The 16592-nt window shown below is 40.5% G+C and overlaps 1 protein-coding gene across 1 annotated transcript in view; it reads right to left on the reverse strand.

Moving 5' to 3' along the window:
- The window catches only part of SUSD4 (sushi domain containing 4), a gene marked incomplete at its 5' end in the record, with an annotated part of 69347 nt that overhangs the window by 4463 nt on the left and 48292 nt on the right, over nucleotides 1-16592 (reverse strand). Inside the window, 2 exons of the mRNA XM_083856208.1 lie at nucleotides 407-598; nucleotides 14460-14648. Of these exons, the coding sequence (XP_083712334.1) occupies nucleotides 407-598; nucleotides 14460-14648 (381 nt within the window). The remainder of the gene's footprint in view (nucleotides 1-406; nucleotides 599-14459; nucleotides 14649-16592) is intronic.

Raw genomic sequence — 16592 nt, forward strand, 5'->3', positions numbered from 1 at the left:
GGCAAAAGCTGATAGGCCAAGAAATGCTTATAATGTATTGCAATTAGGAAATACTTGGCTTCTGATTGTGTTGGTGCGAATTATAACATCTGTATTGTCTCACCCTTCACATGAGACTGAAAATAGAATAGAAGTTTTTTAAATGCCTCTCAGTTGCCCCATCTCTGGGTCAAAAAAGGGTATAATCTGACAAAAATGGTTTAGAATCATTCAAGGTCTTGGGAATGCACTATATTTAGCCTTTTTCAAAACCTTGAGACTCTTGAAAGCAGTAGCATCTTAAAATCATTGCTCATCACTTAACCATGAAACAGAAGAAGTTCACCAGGCATTACCAACCTACAGATCTGCTCCAAAATGAGGGACTGTCAGAAGACAGGACTGCCAGGGCAGGACCATCCTTTACCTGTTTTGACACAGTACACTTGGTAGGAGGGGAACCACTCTCCGTACTGGCAGGTGATGTACTTGTAGTCGTTGGTGAGGGTGTAGCCCGGGTCGCAGTAGAACTCCACCACCGTGCCGTGGTTGTAGCGCTCGCAGGGCCGCGGGTGGCAGATGTAGTCCCCGTGACTCACCATTGGAGGTAGTGGGCAAACTTGGGCAAACAAACAAACAAAGAGAAAAGGAGGAAGACATTAATGCCAGCAACCCGCCACTGGGCAGCTTCAGAGTGTCAAAATGCAGCAGGCACACCTCAGGCTCCCTCTCAGCTCCCTGCGGCTCTGGGGACATCTCAGTGGCACCAAGGCACTGCTCATCCACACCAGTGAAGGGATGCACATGCCAGGGGGTCACTGAGGTGGGATCTGGGAACCTTCCAATCCTTCTGGATTGAGGGGAAGAGGAGGGGAAGAGGAAGACAAAAAGGGAGACATGCCCATCAGCTGGCTGCATGGGGATGGAGCAGGGCAGTCAAAAGGAGACTCATGCCTTTCATGAAGCATTTATAACTCAGCTGTAACATGCTATTTTTTTGTTTCATTAACATAATTAAGTGGTTATATGCATTAATTAAATTCCTTTTAAAAATAAGTTTGCCGTCAGCAGCGCTGCAAGAGATGCAAAGCACCTAGTGTTGCTTAAGCATGTGGAGTCTGTATCACTGTAATTTTATTAAGTTGAGCTTAAAGTCTACTGGTGGTATTTGTGTTTTGTTATTTCTGAACAGCCCGAGTGATCTCAGTGGGACCACTGGTGGAGTGAGGTCTTAAATATAACAGAGGCTGAGCCTGTGTTAATTAAGTGGAGTGGTTTACTTAGGGTTAGGTAAATAGGAGAGAATTGCAAAATAAACATGTGGGACTTTTCCTGTAGGCCTTGAAATGACAGCCCAGGCAGATGAATTCCATGGAGAACTGAGGGAGCACTCTGGAAAACAGCAGTGGGGAAAGCAGCTCACAAGCAGTATTTTTACAAGAGAGGAAACTTTTGCACTGTGTCTTGGTTGATTACTGCTTTCTTAAGTGCTTTTAGCACGGGGCAAAAAAACCTTACAAAGTGTAATGATGTTTCAAATGACTGCATACTGACCCAAAAGGGGCTTCAGTTACTGGATGGCTGCTTTTATTTCCCTTCAGAGGCAGTTCCCATCTGGCTCAGTGCCCCACCTACAGGCCCTTCCCTTCACTTCATGCCTCTTTCATGCAGGCAAGACCTACTGCACTCATTTAAATAATGAAAATGACATCTCTTGGAAGAAGAATCTTCCCAGAAATTACAATTCAGCTGCTTCTCCCTGTGAATCTTGTTACATGAATAATGCATTTCATAAAAAAATACACAAGATATTAAATGAATCTTCAAGAGAGGCTGATTACAATGTGCAGCAATGTCTATTCCCCATCCTCTGGAGACACGGTTTTGTTTGCATTTCCACTGGCAAAGCTTAATAATAACTTGAAATCAGAGTGAGTAATTCACATAAAAATTCACATCCTTAATGCTCTGCACACTTTCCAAAGTCTCTGGGCCCACTAAAAAGAGGAATACTTTACTGGGAAGTCAACTCAAGATTGAAAACAATTTTCTTAAGATTAGGGCGAGGTTGTCAGACTGAAATAGTAGGAAAGCACCTATTAATAATTCTTCTATTAAAAGGAAAATTATCAGTGAAAGCCATGATCCTGGCCTACCATAAGGAAACCTGGTATATTTTTATTACCTATGCTTAGAGCATGAGAACAAAGGAGAGAACAATTTAAGCTCCTCTGCAACTGAATTTTGCCAAGCTCTGGCAGTGCACAAGAGACGTGTAGATGCTCACAACCTTTCTAGCAATGAGCAAGTAGAGCACACCTTATCACAAAGAGCAACACTCAGAGAAACTAATTTTCCCCTCCAGGAATGTAGCTGCTACATCATCCCTAACCTCTTAATGTCACTGAGAGCCAAAGCAGCCTGCTGAATAGAAAAATCCCTCAAACTGGCATCCCAGCAATGTGGGTCAGCTCAAGAATGACACATTTCCAGGCAGATTTAAAGCTTTATACTGTGGGAACAACCCAGATATGGAGCTGTCAGTCTGTTTACAAATGGAGGTGTATTTTATAACACCCTAAAAATGAGAGTATCACTCTTTGTGTAGGATATGTACTAAAGAGAGTGCCACCCCTTCCACGGACACATCCATATTTCAAGGGAAGTGCTTGTGTCTTGGTGCTGCCTGGAAAATCCTGCAAACAATTTTTTATTGCCCTGTCAAGTATTGGTCATGAATTAGTCAAGATTTATGGGGTCAAACCTGCCAACAGCTCCTGCATGGAACACTGGGAACCAACAGATGCAATGGAACAGGTTTGGGACTGAGGGCCTTTAGCTCAGCTGAAACAGTGCTTCATTCTTATGTCAACTGGACTGCAAGAGTCAGGGATTCTAACTCACTTGGAGTATCACTTGCCACCTCCTGTGAACTTTATGTTCAGCCAGTTTCAGGATCCCTTTAACGCTTCCATGGGCAAACTGGCCCCATGTACAGTCTGTAGCACTCAGGTCCAAAGCCTCTTTTCACAAATCAAGTCAAAGATACATCACAAACAACCCTAAATGAACTCACTTGGAGCTCTAGGCAATGAGTTGTACACTCAGTCCTTTTCTCAACTCACTTCATTCTCATGGTCATCAAGATCTTTTAAAGCCAGTGGAAGGACAGCCAGCAAGTGCCCTTGGTTTTGACCATAGAAAAGAAAGATTATGAAAGTCTGGAGGGCAGCTGAACTCTCTTGGCTCTCTTGGACAAAAAATTTTTTAGTGCAGAGCCAGTCACCTTATAGAGTCTGAACCCTTATTTATGCCAGATGCCAGTGTGTGATACTGGTTACACAGATTAAAGGAATGAGTCAGATTAAATATGGAGGGAAACTCAGGTAACAAACCTAAGGCCACTGAAGTCTTTTAGGAAAATTAAAATTCTAGCATTCTCAGTGATGAACCCTAATTGTGTTTGGAAATTATAGGCCATGGATTTCAGGCAAATGCATCAAACTCACAGAATGAAAATAGCCATAAACTGATTACAATAAAAGCATATCTGACAAGTACATTTTCACTGCCAAAGCCAACAGCAGTATGCACAATAATCATAGAAACAAGGGAATTCTACCTCAGAAAGTCCTCACAGATTGAAAAAAGCCCTAAGTGCTGTTCTTAAGTGTTATACTAAATCTTTACTACCAATAGCTTTCAGCATCTTCACTTTATAAGGCTTTGGAGACTTTAATGCTCTAATTACAACATCCAGCATGGATAATCCAGTAGTATTTTCTGACGACCAGCATTAAAAGACAACATGCCCGTGTCATTTGGAGCTTGGCAGAAGGCTGGACATAATTCAAACAGTGTCTGCTGGTGGTTCTGCAGCAGGTGATCCTGTTCCTCTGGATCTGTCTTTGTACAGCAATTGGCCACAGACTGTAAGGGGATTTACAGGAACTTTATAGCTCAGCATTCTCAGCTGAGAAGTTGAATCATTCATCAAAAAGAAAGAGCAATTGTGTTTATATGGCAAACAAATCCCTTGCTGGATGCTCAAGAGTCCTGTTATTCAAGGAAGTTGAAGGGAAAAATTCCTGATTCGATTTGGTGGAGTTTCCTGCCTGTTCCTAGGAGCTGCTGGAGCTCTCCTCTGAGATCAGCTTTCTGCTCTGGCTGATTTTAATGAAGGACTAACACTATCAAGAAGAGCTTAAAACCCGGGGAGCTGAGCCTTGAGTTACCAGCAGTGTGACACTGTGGCCTGGAGCAGGGCCAGGCAAGGGTGGCACAGGCTGAAGGCACTTTATGAATTAGTGAGGTTCACCCAGTAATTTTTTCCTACCCATTACGGTCAAGAAGCTTTTTAAACTCTGCCCGGAGGATGCTGCAGTAATTCTGCAATGTTGACACTGGAACTGGAGGAGGGAGGGAAGATTTTTTGGCATTAGCATATTCTCAATTAACATCGATGGCACAGAATAAAGACATTGCATGACTTTTTAAAAGCCACTGGTAGAGAGAGAACAGTGGTGGTACAGATATTTATACAGCTCAAAACCTGTTTTTCAGACAACGTTCAAAGGCTAGTGGTTTTAGTCTATGGTCAAAGTAGACAGGTGGTAAATCACTCAGGTTTTGCCCAGCATTTTTTATGTGAGCCAAAAACTAAAAGGCAAAAATGTCTTGAAGTACAGGACACTTACTTATTAAAAAAAAAAAAGGGGGGTAGGAACAAGCAAGCTTATTTTCCACCTGTGATTAATTGTCTCAAGCTACTAGTTCATCTTTTGTGTAGGACATTAACTTCTTGGTCAGCTAGGTTAGCAGAAAACCCCAGTGTAAGGCCAGCCATTTCTGTCTGACACAGGGATGGAGAGGATTAGAGACATTTGCACCTTATAAAGAATAACACTTCTTCCAAGGAGATCGTGAATGCCTGCTTGTTATGCAAAGAGTGAGAATAGATTAAGATGAAACTTCCAGATGAGAAAGACAGATAAAAACCTGCCAGTTCCACTGTGCAGGAAAATGCTGGTGTGTCTCACTCAGAGAATCATCTGAGAGGGGGATACACTGCTTTGCTCACAAACTGGAAGAGAACAAGAGTTCCTCCTGACCCTCACTAGTCACTTTTGTACACATCAGGATGCTAATTATCACCAGGAATCTGGACACCTGTCACCTGGCTACTGCATCCGAACCAATGTTTAATTCAAGCTGTCACTTACTCCATGAGACCACAGCTGTGCATGTCCCAGCAGGTCTGACCCTTCCCATTGGGGATGACCAGGTCCCCACCTGGAGCTTTCCTGGCTGGCTCCTGGGGCCTAAGGAGGGGTCCTTTTCCATATACTGCCTCAAACAAAACACATGCTTAGGGATGTAAGATCTGAAAATTATATTTTTTACAGGAACATAGAAGATGAAGATTATGTTTGTTCCTTTTTCTTCTTCTTTATGAACACTGTGCTAATAAACTTGGTTTCTTGGTTCCCTCAGTGCTATCACCCTTCATACTTACAGAATAAAACAAATCATCAACCAAAAAGTTTTTCTTTCATATTCATAAGAATTCCTGTCCAGTTCACCTGACAGACCTGTCCATTTCCACAGGTATTACCAGCAAATGAATCACACCTGCACTGCACAGTACAGAGCCTGAGGAAATTAATTCTGCACTTTGAATACTAAAAAAGGGATTTTTCTATTCTATACTTAGACAGAACAAAAATACAATTGGTACAAAACCCAATGTATTTTAGTTCTAAAACAGCAAAGCAAAAATTCCCATTAAAATGTCCAGTATTCTAAGTAGGATGGAAGAAAAACTACTGGACTTAACTGCTGATATCCAATCAAAAGCTTGAAGAAGAAATTTCGAGGTTTGTAAAAGGAAGGAAATAGCAAACCCAGTTGCTTTAAAATAAGCCCTGTCAAAACACCTCATTCTAAGAGCAGCTACTTAATGAGACTTTTAAAAAATGATACTCTTCAGGAATGTAAGCAGAACAGGAAGCATTACTGGAGTAAATTTTCATTTATTGTGAACATCAGCTTAACAATATCCTAATGAAACATTCCTACAAGAAATGCTGCTGGCACTGTGGAGGGTGCCTATCACAGCTGTACTGGAACAAACTTGGTGGCCGTTGAATTCTGTGTTCTGAAAGTGATGCCATGCTTTCAGGAACTTTTCTGATTACTCATTCCCACAGCAAAACAACAGCACCAAGAGTAATAACAGAATAGAAAATTTGGTGGAAACAACTGAGCACTCACATATAAAGTAAATCCTATTTAAGCCTGACTGAAGATGTAAAGTAATGAAGATACAAGACGCTTACTTTGAACTCTCAAGGTGCCAGAGAATTTATTTCTTGAAAGCCTAGAGCAAGAATGATTAATAATATTGTATTCTTAGCCAATAGTGTCCAAATACTTTTCAATCTTAATCTTTCTTGATTATTTAACCTTCACAATGCCACTTAGATGTTTTCTACTGAAGAGACAACTAACAGGTAAGCAATTTCTTCTCAACCACTCAGCAAGTCAATGTTAAAGCAGCCAGGAACATACCCCAGTTCTCCTGGCTCCAGACTGCTGGCTGTACCCCTAGAAAATCACCCCAGGGTAATCCTGACCCAGCTTTGACACTGAGGTAAGCCTTTCTATGTGCACACAGTGAGAAGAACTTCTCACTTTCTACAGAGTGTGAAATGAATTGAATAATTAAGTTTTTAAAGAAAAGCTGCTTCTCTGGTCTAGCTTTGACAGGCACCATCTCACTGAGAATTGCATGAAACAGTATAAAACTAGTTTCAAACATGTTTTAATAATAATAATTTAATATTAGCTGATTCCAAAATGGAAACAGACAGTGTTTGACAATCACTTACGGTACACACTTCCTTCCTGGAACTGCAATTACCCATCAGGGTTTGCAGTTCCAGTCAGTTGAGCTCCTACAGGAGCATCATGCCAAATTCACACTCAACCTCAACAACTCTGCCCTTCCCAGCACAGTATCCTGTGAAACATTGATATCGATGCTGAAGTCTTTAGTTTCAAATGTGTTTCACAACAAATACAGGCTGAAGCACACCCAAGTGATCTTCTTCCTATAAATTATAAGTTAAACAATGAAAGTTTCATTTAAACGACAAAAAATTGATGACAAGTTTGCAGCTAGAGAGCCAGGACTTCTTTTAGCAAATGGCCTGCAATTATATTTAAGGAAATATTTAAATTCACTATTAACATGTGAGTGCTTGGAGCACTGTGGTCTCATTTACAGCAGATAAATCTGACTTTCTCCATCCTCCCTTGCTTCCAGTTTTGTTTCTTCCTTCCCTCATGAGTGGATGGCTTTACGATCAGCAATGGTCTTTTTAGGACTTTGAGAAACAGATGCTGGGAACTACACAGAAACTTTGCAGGGAGGAATTAGAAAACTCAAAAATCAGCCAAGGCTTGGGTATTTGACAGGCATCCCAGGATAACTTGAGGACTGGAAAAGGTCAAAGTGCTTAGAAGTATAATGGAGGAGAGAGAGCAGTCAGGAAGTTGGCTAAGAAAACCAGACAGCCAAATGCTCCTGTCAGGAATGTCTGAAAAAGTCAGTGAAAGCTGGATGTATCAGTGGGTTTTTATGTTACTTTAATCTCTCTTTTTTGAATAGCTTTTTCTTCTTTGTCATAAGCAAGAATCCCTTGAGCTTATGTGGGGTTACCTACACCCATCACCAGGGACTGATGGAGACAAGGAATGCTGGAATAGACAAGCTGTAATCCAGGGCTTAGCTGAAGGCTGAGGAAATCAAGCTAGACAACATAAGGAAGGAAAAAGCACAAGGTCCCATTCCCAATGGAGAGATACAAGGAAAAAAACCCCAATGAAACAGGGGAGAGAAAAACCAGCACATGATCTTAGCTCTGTAATTTCACAAACCATCTTACAAGACCAGGAAGGCATGGAGGAGTGTTGGTTTCTGGTATTTATGTTCAGCTCCCAAGTGCCTGCCTATACTGATTGGTCAAAGTGACACCCTTTAAATATTGGGGTTTATCTCTGGAAATGAAGGAGTGAGTGGACTTCCTGATGCACAGAGTCCATAGGTACAGTTCCCTCCATTTGTTCTGTGACTGCACTGTGTGGCCAAATTTAATTAACATGTCCATAAAGCACGGAGATGTTTGATTTCAAGGTAGGCAATTTGTTATTTTCATTTCCAAGCAGCCTTGTCAGATACATTTAAGATTAATATCAAAAAATAGCCCTCAGGAAGAATTTTTGCTTGCTTTCCCTCACCTAACTCACAGTATATTTAAACCACTATGGATAAAACATTACATGCATCTGGCAGCTAATATGGAACTTCAGGGCAGAAATGATGGCTCCATGAACAAGTTGGGATGTCTGGCTGATTCTGGAAATGCTAAGGAGTTTCTGGAAGGTACAGAGGTGATAGAGCAGGTGTAAAACAATGATTTGCTGTGGCAGTCCTGTGCAACAAGCAATACCAGACATGAAAGAAATAGATTACAAGATCTTATTCTGTTGCTTTCTTGAAAAACTATGAACAGTGGAGAAGGCATCTATTTCAATCTCAGCGAAAATCGAAGATTTCTGTAATGCAAAAAAGGAGGAGTCACTTAGAAATACAATGGTATTTATGTTCTTCGATGTCTTCAACTTGGAGCCTGCTCTCTAAACCCTCTAATCCCTCACAACAAGAGCTGCAAAAAGCCCACTTTGTTGTGTATCCATTCTGTCTTGGATTTGGACTATTTTCCTTCATGTTTCACTTAGCAATACAGCTGCTGGAATTAAGACTATTTAGGCAGCATAACTTGACTTCTCTGTCTAGCATTTCATGTCTCTATGTTCCTTTTAAATTCAATTTTTTCCACACCTCTTCAGCTGTGGGTAACAGATCAAGTTCAGCATTTTCCAAAAGCACAAAAATCCAGATACTCCAAGTTAAAATGTTCACCTTCCACACTCATACATGGATGCATATAATTTTTGCGCTCCTGGGTGATGAATGAATCAACTGTCTATAGTGCAGAAAGCAGCAGATTTATTGAATGACTTTTTCTAAAGAAAAATATACTCTTAAACTTCTTCCTCACGCTTGCTTTCCACGACAAGCACCCCCAGGGTGAGACACTGTCAGCCTATTTCATCCTTTGGGTATCAGGCTGAAGGTATCACTGACATAAAGGTGTTGCCCTGATAAAGGCCTTTGATATATGGTTGTCTGCTGCTATTTGAGCATTTACTGCTGGTTGTAGTTTCTGAGTCACACATTTTGCTGTAGGCAGTGAAATAGCACTGTAGTCAGAGCTATTAAAAAGCAGGCTACCAATATGTCCTATGTTAACATTAACTCAGTTAACCTGGATGACCTCTTTGGCAGTTGAGCAATATTTAATTTATTCTCTCTCTTGCCTGCAAGCTGAGTAGGTGCAAGCCTAAAAGAGAATCCTGCTATCTACCTCACTTAATTTCTCAATACCACAGTGTTTCATAACTTGCTCGTATTGCTGCCCTCTGCTCCCTCTACAGGACTTGTATCTGTTGGAGATGTGCTGCATCAACATTATCATCCCTGAGGATACACATCAGTCTGTCATGTTGAGATTTATCTAAAGCCTTCTCAAAGTCAGAAGAGAAGCACAGAGAAAAATCCATTTGTACCATTGTATAACATCTCAGGCTTAGGATTGCTTACTTCATCCCATCTCCTGAACATAACTGATTACAGGCTGACTTCTCTCCTTTTTTCTCAGGGTGTTGCTCTATGTTCCTTCAAGAATTTAGGAGATTTTAAGTGCCTAGTTTATCAGAGAGACAGTTCGGTGTCAATCACTGTTCCTGACATTAGGGATTGTTATGGAAGAATGTAAATCTGTGAAGTTTTCCTTCAAAGGGTCCTGCACAGAGCTGGTTACAAAGTTTCAGCTGTTTTGTTTTGAACTATTACAAGGCTATGGCATTTCATCTGTAATGTCACCCTCTTCTGCCATACCCTTTACTTTCCAGGGTCTAAGTCAGAATTATCAGCCCCTCTCTATGGGTGTCTATCCCCAGGCCTATGAGAAGAAAAAAAATTTAAAGCTCTGTTCTGTATTCTGACCTGTCTTTCCAGAGTATTTTTTTCTCTGCAGCATCCTTTGTTGGTTTTGATTTTCATCTGGTTAACCCCTTTTATTCTCCAGAAATCTCCTGGTACCCAGGTAAGAGAGGTTGGGTTCCCTTGCACTTCCGGCTTTATTGTAAAATTTCTTAATTCCTTCCTTCTCCTACCTTTCTTCCACAGTTTCTATAATTTTCAGAATCCTGTCAGTACCTTTGTGGTTGCTTAGCTTTGTATCTTTTCATCTACCCTCACTATGAGGTAGTTTTATATTCCAGAGTTCAGAAATACCTTCAGGTTTTTTCTGTGTTTTCACTATCTTCCATTTATTGAATCTCCCCTTTGAAGTCTGTTCCTCATGTTTGTTTCATTTTAATTTCAAATCTACCTACAAAAATTTGAAATTTTCTATTTTACTTTCTTTCAATTTTAACCTGAGCTAGAGAATCTGCTGGTCCCAGAAAGCAGAATCAAGTTTTGATATTCCAATGCATTTGATTTCTTGCAAGACCAGCTTTTCTGTTCAGCTGGGATGGTGCTGAAACAAGACATTCTGGATAACAAGATCATGTCTATTGTTTGCAAATTGAATTAACCTGTTTTCCCTTTTACTCTTAAATACAAAGCCGGGAATTCCCAATGACACTATCCATAAAACTGCTTTATTTTCTGGCACTATAATCAAATTCTCCCAGCCCTTCCTCTCTTTATCTGCTTCCCTTGCCACTCCCCACCCAGTTCTTTATAAGAACTATTTCTTACATCTCCTTGGAAGATTTCCAGAGGGCATGAAAAATTAAAATACAGACTCCAGATGGCAAGGAATGTAATCATATGCAGATCATGTTCCCAAAGTACTCATGGCCAAGGTTTCTTTTTTCAGTTTGCTTTGGAGTTTCTTGGGTTCAGAGGTTTGGGGGGGGGGGGGTTTGTTGTTGTTTTGTTTTTTTCTTTTCCCTCAAAATCCTGTGTAATATTTAATTCACTTTAAAGTACAATATCATAAACATTTCCTAATTTTAAAGGTTTCATTTCACAGAGTTCCATGCAGGTATATTTTCAAGTTTTTGGTCTCCTCTGATGTTTTTGGAAGCCTTTTGATTTATTTTACAACTAATATTTATACCCCCCCTGTGGTATTCTTCACTCTCATTAATTCTGCACCCATGATTTGCATACCAGATTTTACAGAAGGCAATCACTAACTTACATCAGTTTCTACAGATGGATAATTAACCCCAAATTGGTACTTTAAAAATCATATTAAAAAACCCAAAGCCCATTTTCCTTCAATTTTCTTGGAACTGTCTATTGAGTTTCAGTACAAAAGAAGATTTAAAAAGTTTCTGCATAATTGTGAAAGTCTTCTAGAAAAAAAAAGGAAATTAAGAAAGTTAAAGAAGTAGAAAATTCAGTGTGAAGATGCTTCATCTTATCCTCTAAATGATTGTAAAATTTTCTAGAACTGGTAAAACAACACCATTTCCTTTACTGTCCTCTGACATCACTCAACCATTTCAACTAAAGCCACCCAAATGATTCAGCTTGAGGCAGACCCTCAAAAATCAATCTAAATGTTTTAAATCTGGCAACAGTACAAGCAATTAAGAAGAGGATCTCGTACCGGTGAACACTTGGCAATCTGAGCTAGAGGCATCCTTTTTTTGCCAGAGCCACAAGCACTGCCCTGGCCAGAAGCAGCTGTTTCTGAGCAGTTGCTGCTCAGCTCTGCACTGCACTGCTGGCTGCACTTCAGTGCCAGGTGACACAGTTTCTGTGCTCTGCTCTGACTAAAGCAGCACTGATTTCACTCATCAGAAAAAAAAAAAAAACTTCCTTCTCTAACAGCAAAAATGAATCTCTCACCCAAGCTGGTGGAAGCTCCCTGCTCACCAGTGTTGAGGCTGAGGCTGGGAAGCCTTGGAAAGCTGATGTGCAATAGGAGCTGCATGATCCCTGGTGTGCCCTTCTATTTAAATAGAGCCACAAACCCTTCATTCAGAATTTATTTGCCCTAACGAAGAGGAAAAAATTCACCAGACTGATGTAAAGTATTTTTGTGACTACACACAAATTTAGGAAATCCCTTCTGTGGAGGCATCAACAAGAACATACATCTAAATGGGGAAACTGTAAGCACATTGTTTATACGAGAATAAAAGCTCTCAAATGGTTTGCTATAGCTTCCTAGCAGTCATTTGCTTTTAATCATTACCATATTAAAATACGGAGTAGGAAATGTCATTACAATACATATTTAATTGAACATGGAAAGAAATAAATGGAATTAATTTGTTATTTGCAGATTTCCTCTGTGAAAAATACTGCTTGGTGAGATTACACCGCACACATAAAAGGAATGCTTAAAAATGAGCTTGACATTGGAATGCAAGGTGGAGAATAAAAAAATATGCAGGGAAGGAATTCTGTCCACTAATTAAGAGTAGTGGATTGTAACAAGATTCCTGGAGACTGGCACTCTTTGCATAAATCACTCGAACAAACACTTTCAAACATGGGCATCTCGAGTTGATTTATCCTGTCTGGATTCACTCTGAAGATCACTGCACACCTGCTGAAGCAGAGTTCACAAGGGGAGCTGTCAGGAGTGACCTTTCAGTGCTGCTGGAAGCCCTCTCTTCTCCCCTAAAGCTGAGCAGAACCAGCTCTTGCAAGTGTTGTGCTCCAAATTTAGTCTCCTGTGGTTCACTTAACAAATGCACTGTTGGGATGCCCACGTGAAACCAGGATGGAAAGGTTTGGCATTTAAAGAGAGCACTAAGAAAGTGATTCAAAAGGGGGCTGAATGGAAATCAGAACTGAGGAGGCCTCCCCATGGCCTTGGCCCAGAGTCTGGCACACACTGATCCCCCCATCACAGATCACAGTGGTTGAGTGGGGATAATAACTTTTGACGTGTAATTTAAAATGTAGAACTGTCAGGGCAAAAATTCTTGCCTCATGTTTTAAATTATCAAGAAAAAGAGCCTCTCTATGACTTTAAAATACAAGCAAGAAACAATGAGCACATGAGTTCACTCGGGTATTTTGATAGCAGCTGGGATGCTCACCTGTGTTAAGTGACAGTAAGACATAACTTTTTCTGCTTCACATGCTTGAGTTTCATGCTCTTATCTTTCTGACTGAAGAATTGTCATTTTTATCAAGTCAGTTATATTGTTTGGATTAAGCCTAACAGGGCCCTTCTGATTCTTTAATGTGTTTTCCATGCTATAAACAACAACAAACAAGACTTCCAAAAATGGCTTACATAGAGCTGATTGAGGATTAATCTTTCATGGTGAGCTAAATAAACAAACAAACAAAAAATCATCTTGTTTTGTCATTCCAAAATTGCAAAGGCATTTTTGAATTTTGGAACTTGAATTGTCAGCTAAAAATAAGGATCATTTAATTATTTTTGTGCAGTTTATCACTTTGTTGATGCTTTTGGCAAATTTTTGCACTTCCAGAATGCTTAGCATTTAATTCAGTGACATAAGCATCACATATGAATTACTCTAATTGCTTTTAGCTAAATTCTACATATAGAGAGCTTCCTTTCAGGCTTCAAATAGAACAAAAATTTAGTTCTTTTAGGGGAATGAAATGCCGAGGATGTATTTGGATTCTCATAACGCCCTAGGATGTTTCATTCAAGATGTGAAGATGGAGGAGGGTAGTTTATGCAGTTTGGCAATGTATGGAGCAATCCATCCAGTGTTAAATGTTTGGGATGCAAACACAAATGCACTACAACACCCTCCATCCCAGCTGTAGTCACAGATTATTCCTTTTGGCTCAGTAGGATCTACCTGTTCCACACTGAATGGTTTTTATATTCCTCATCAATAAATTAGCTCCGTTATTTTAGTTGTCAATCCTCCTTTAAGGTTGACTACTACGAGAGACAGCGAATACTCGAGTGTGCAGCACCGTGTGGCTGAGTAATGACTGCAGCTGGCACAGCCCAAACTGAGAGCTTCTGTGGGGTATTTTTTAGCTGATCATGGAAATCTATCCATATGTGTAGGAGCTCTAACCATCTGCACAGGAAGGCGAGTTACATAACCTCTTTGGCGTCCTGAGCAGAAAGGCAAGCAGAGAGTTCACATTTTAAAGGCAAAGCAATCATTAGGAGCTTTCCCTCTTGCACTTGGGACACTGCGAGGGCAAACACTACTCAGGGAGCACCAGGAGCTGAGCACACAGCAGAACCCACACAGGCTCTGCACAGCCAGGGGAAACACCAGCAAGAGTGGGACCGTGGCTACAGCCCTGAGGTAGAATCACAGAGAGCATGCAGGTCTTGCAAACTGGAAAGATAAACAAACAGTAAGACATTTACCTTCCACATCAAGGCACCTAGGTGGGCTATCTGACCAGATAAGGTTATACATGCACTCAAGGATCTCTGTCCCTTCTAGTTTATATCCAGGAAAGCACTGATAATACACCACTGTTCCTACGGGGAAGGAGGCCCCAAACTCAGATACATTAATGTAACTATGAGGAAGAACCAACGGCCTCAGGCAACCTGCAAATTAAGAAGAGGGAGGTTTCTTTTATTATCAAGTGCTTATCTCAGTCATCTTCATGCATCTCAGTCACAGTTTCTAAATTGAGGAGTGTGATATTTTTCATCCTCTCCACTATGAATGGCATGTCTGCATGATCTCCCTCAGACAGATCTGCCTCATTATCCTGTTTCAAACCCTTTTGTTGTTTAGCCCACATGCTTTGCTAGCGTGGGCTCCTCTCCCAGCAAATCCAGGAAAGGTTTTTGGAAACTGACGGTATTTTGTTTAGCAAACATGCACCGTTTCAGCAGATGGCAATTTCTTTCTGAGGTAGAATCTTTAATAAATGAAGATTGTCATTTATATAAATGGTGAGTTTTATTCCTCCTCCTAAAAGTGACAGGCGTGTAAACCCTCTTAAATATTAAAATCGCTCCTGTGACAAAGTGCACGCAACTGTTAAAGGTTTGCAGGCAGAATTAATGACTTTGAAATTCTAGTCTGAGAAAGTCTAAAAGGGACGTGACTTCCTAGGAGCAGTCCCATGACAAATATTGAGCAAGGGCTTAGACCAGGTTATCAAAAAGTTAAGGTCTCTGTTATCATCAGAAATTGTAAATGTAGTCAGAATCAGAGACCATGTTCCAGTTCTACTTCTGGAATTACTCCTGAGGGATTTGTATCATGGCTGGTACTGAGCAGTGACAGTCAAACGGTCACCAACCAAATTTGGAGCAGCAAAGAGCAGTGAATTTAACAGATGGCATGTCTTCGTAACATGTCATTCCTCACGGCCCTAGAAATGACCCTCTGGGTAATGCTTGATACTGTTTAATGTTTTAATTTGCAATAATGTGGAGAAAAGATGACCAGTAATCATGGCATGAAAAATAATATTTTAAAATTGTGTGACTAATGGAAGCTGCATTATGGCAGTCCATAAATAGGTCTCCTGCCACTACTAGGAATTTGTGAAGGATGCTCATAGGACTCCCATAATTTTAAGCCAGAGGAGGAAACAAATCAGTCTGAAAACTTCTTGTAAAACACTGGCATTTAAAATAAAAAGCCTCAGCAGCATTTCAAACAGCCATTTCCTTGCAATTGTCTTTTGAAGAAGAGGAACAAACTCAAAAGAAAACAAAAGAAAAAGCTTGAAAGCTTTTTGCAGCATGCTGTACTATCAGAGCAATGATTTCGTAGCTGTTTAAGCAGCTGGTTATGTCCCTGCTCAAATAAAGCTTCAAGCATCCTATCTGCTGGCTGCTGCTTCTACCCTGATCAAGAATGCCCCACACACAACACACTAATTCCTGCAAACTGAGCAGCCCATCAAGCAGGACCACATAAGCAGCCCCCAGTGGGACAAAAAGAGCATAGACTGCCCAAGCAAGACCAAGCTTATTCTTCTCTGAGCTGTATCAGGAAAAATTTGGTCCTGCTAGCTCAGAATTTTAATGCTCATTATATTCTTGGCCATGCAAGACAGAGATTTATTTGAATTTGAATGACAGCCAAGTGTTTGTGGAAATTCCTACACCTCCAAACGAGTCAAGCTGCTTGGAAAACTTCATTTTGACATTTTTTTTTGCTAAATAACATCGTTCCAGACCAGTAATTAATATTATTATCTCACGGCAAAAATAGAGGTTAGATTCTTAAACACTCTATAATCCTTCCCCACTGCTCTGGCAGGGGAAAAAAGGCATCTTAGTGTCATCAGACTTCCCTGCCTTTTGTAATGAAAGGCCTGTAGAAATGTAATTGACAGACTACCTGGAGCAAGTAGACAAGTGGCTTTGATCTTACAAGTGCCTGACGTGGCAAAAAGGAAGTTCTGGAATTCTGCAGTAACTTTATGGAATTTGGCAAAATATGGCAAGGTCTTGAATCTGAATTGCCTATTCTCTGCCTGCCTGGTAATCACAGCACCTGGGTCTTGTGCAATTGATCTCTCAACT

Source organism: Zosterops lateralis (assembly GCF_965231275.1).
Source record: "Zosterops lateralis genome assembly, chromosome: 3".
Classification (NCBI taxonomy): Eukaryota; Metazoa; Chordata; class Aves; order Passeriformes; family Zosteropidae; genus Zosterops; species Zosterops lateralis.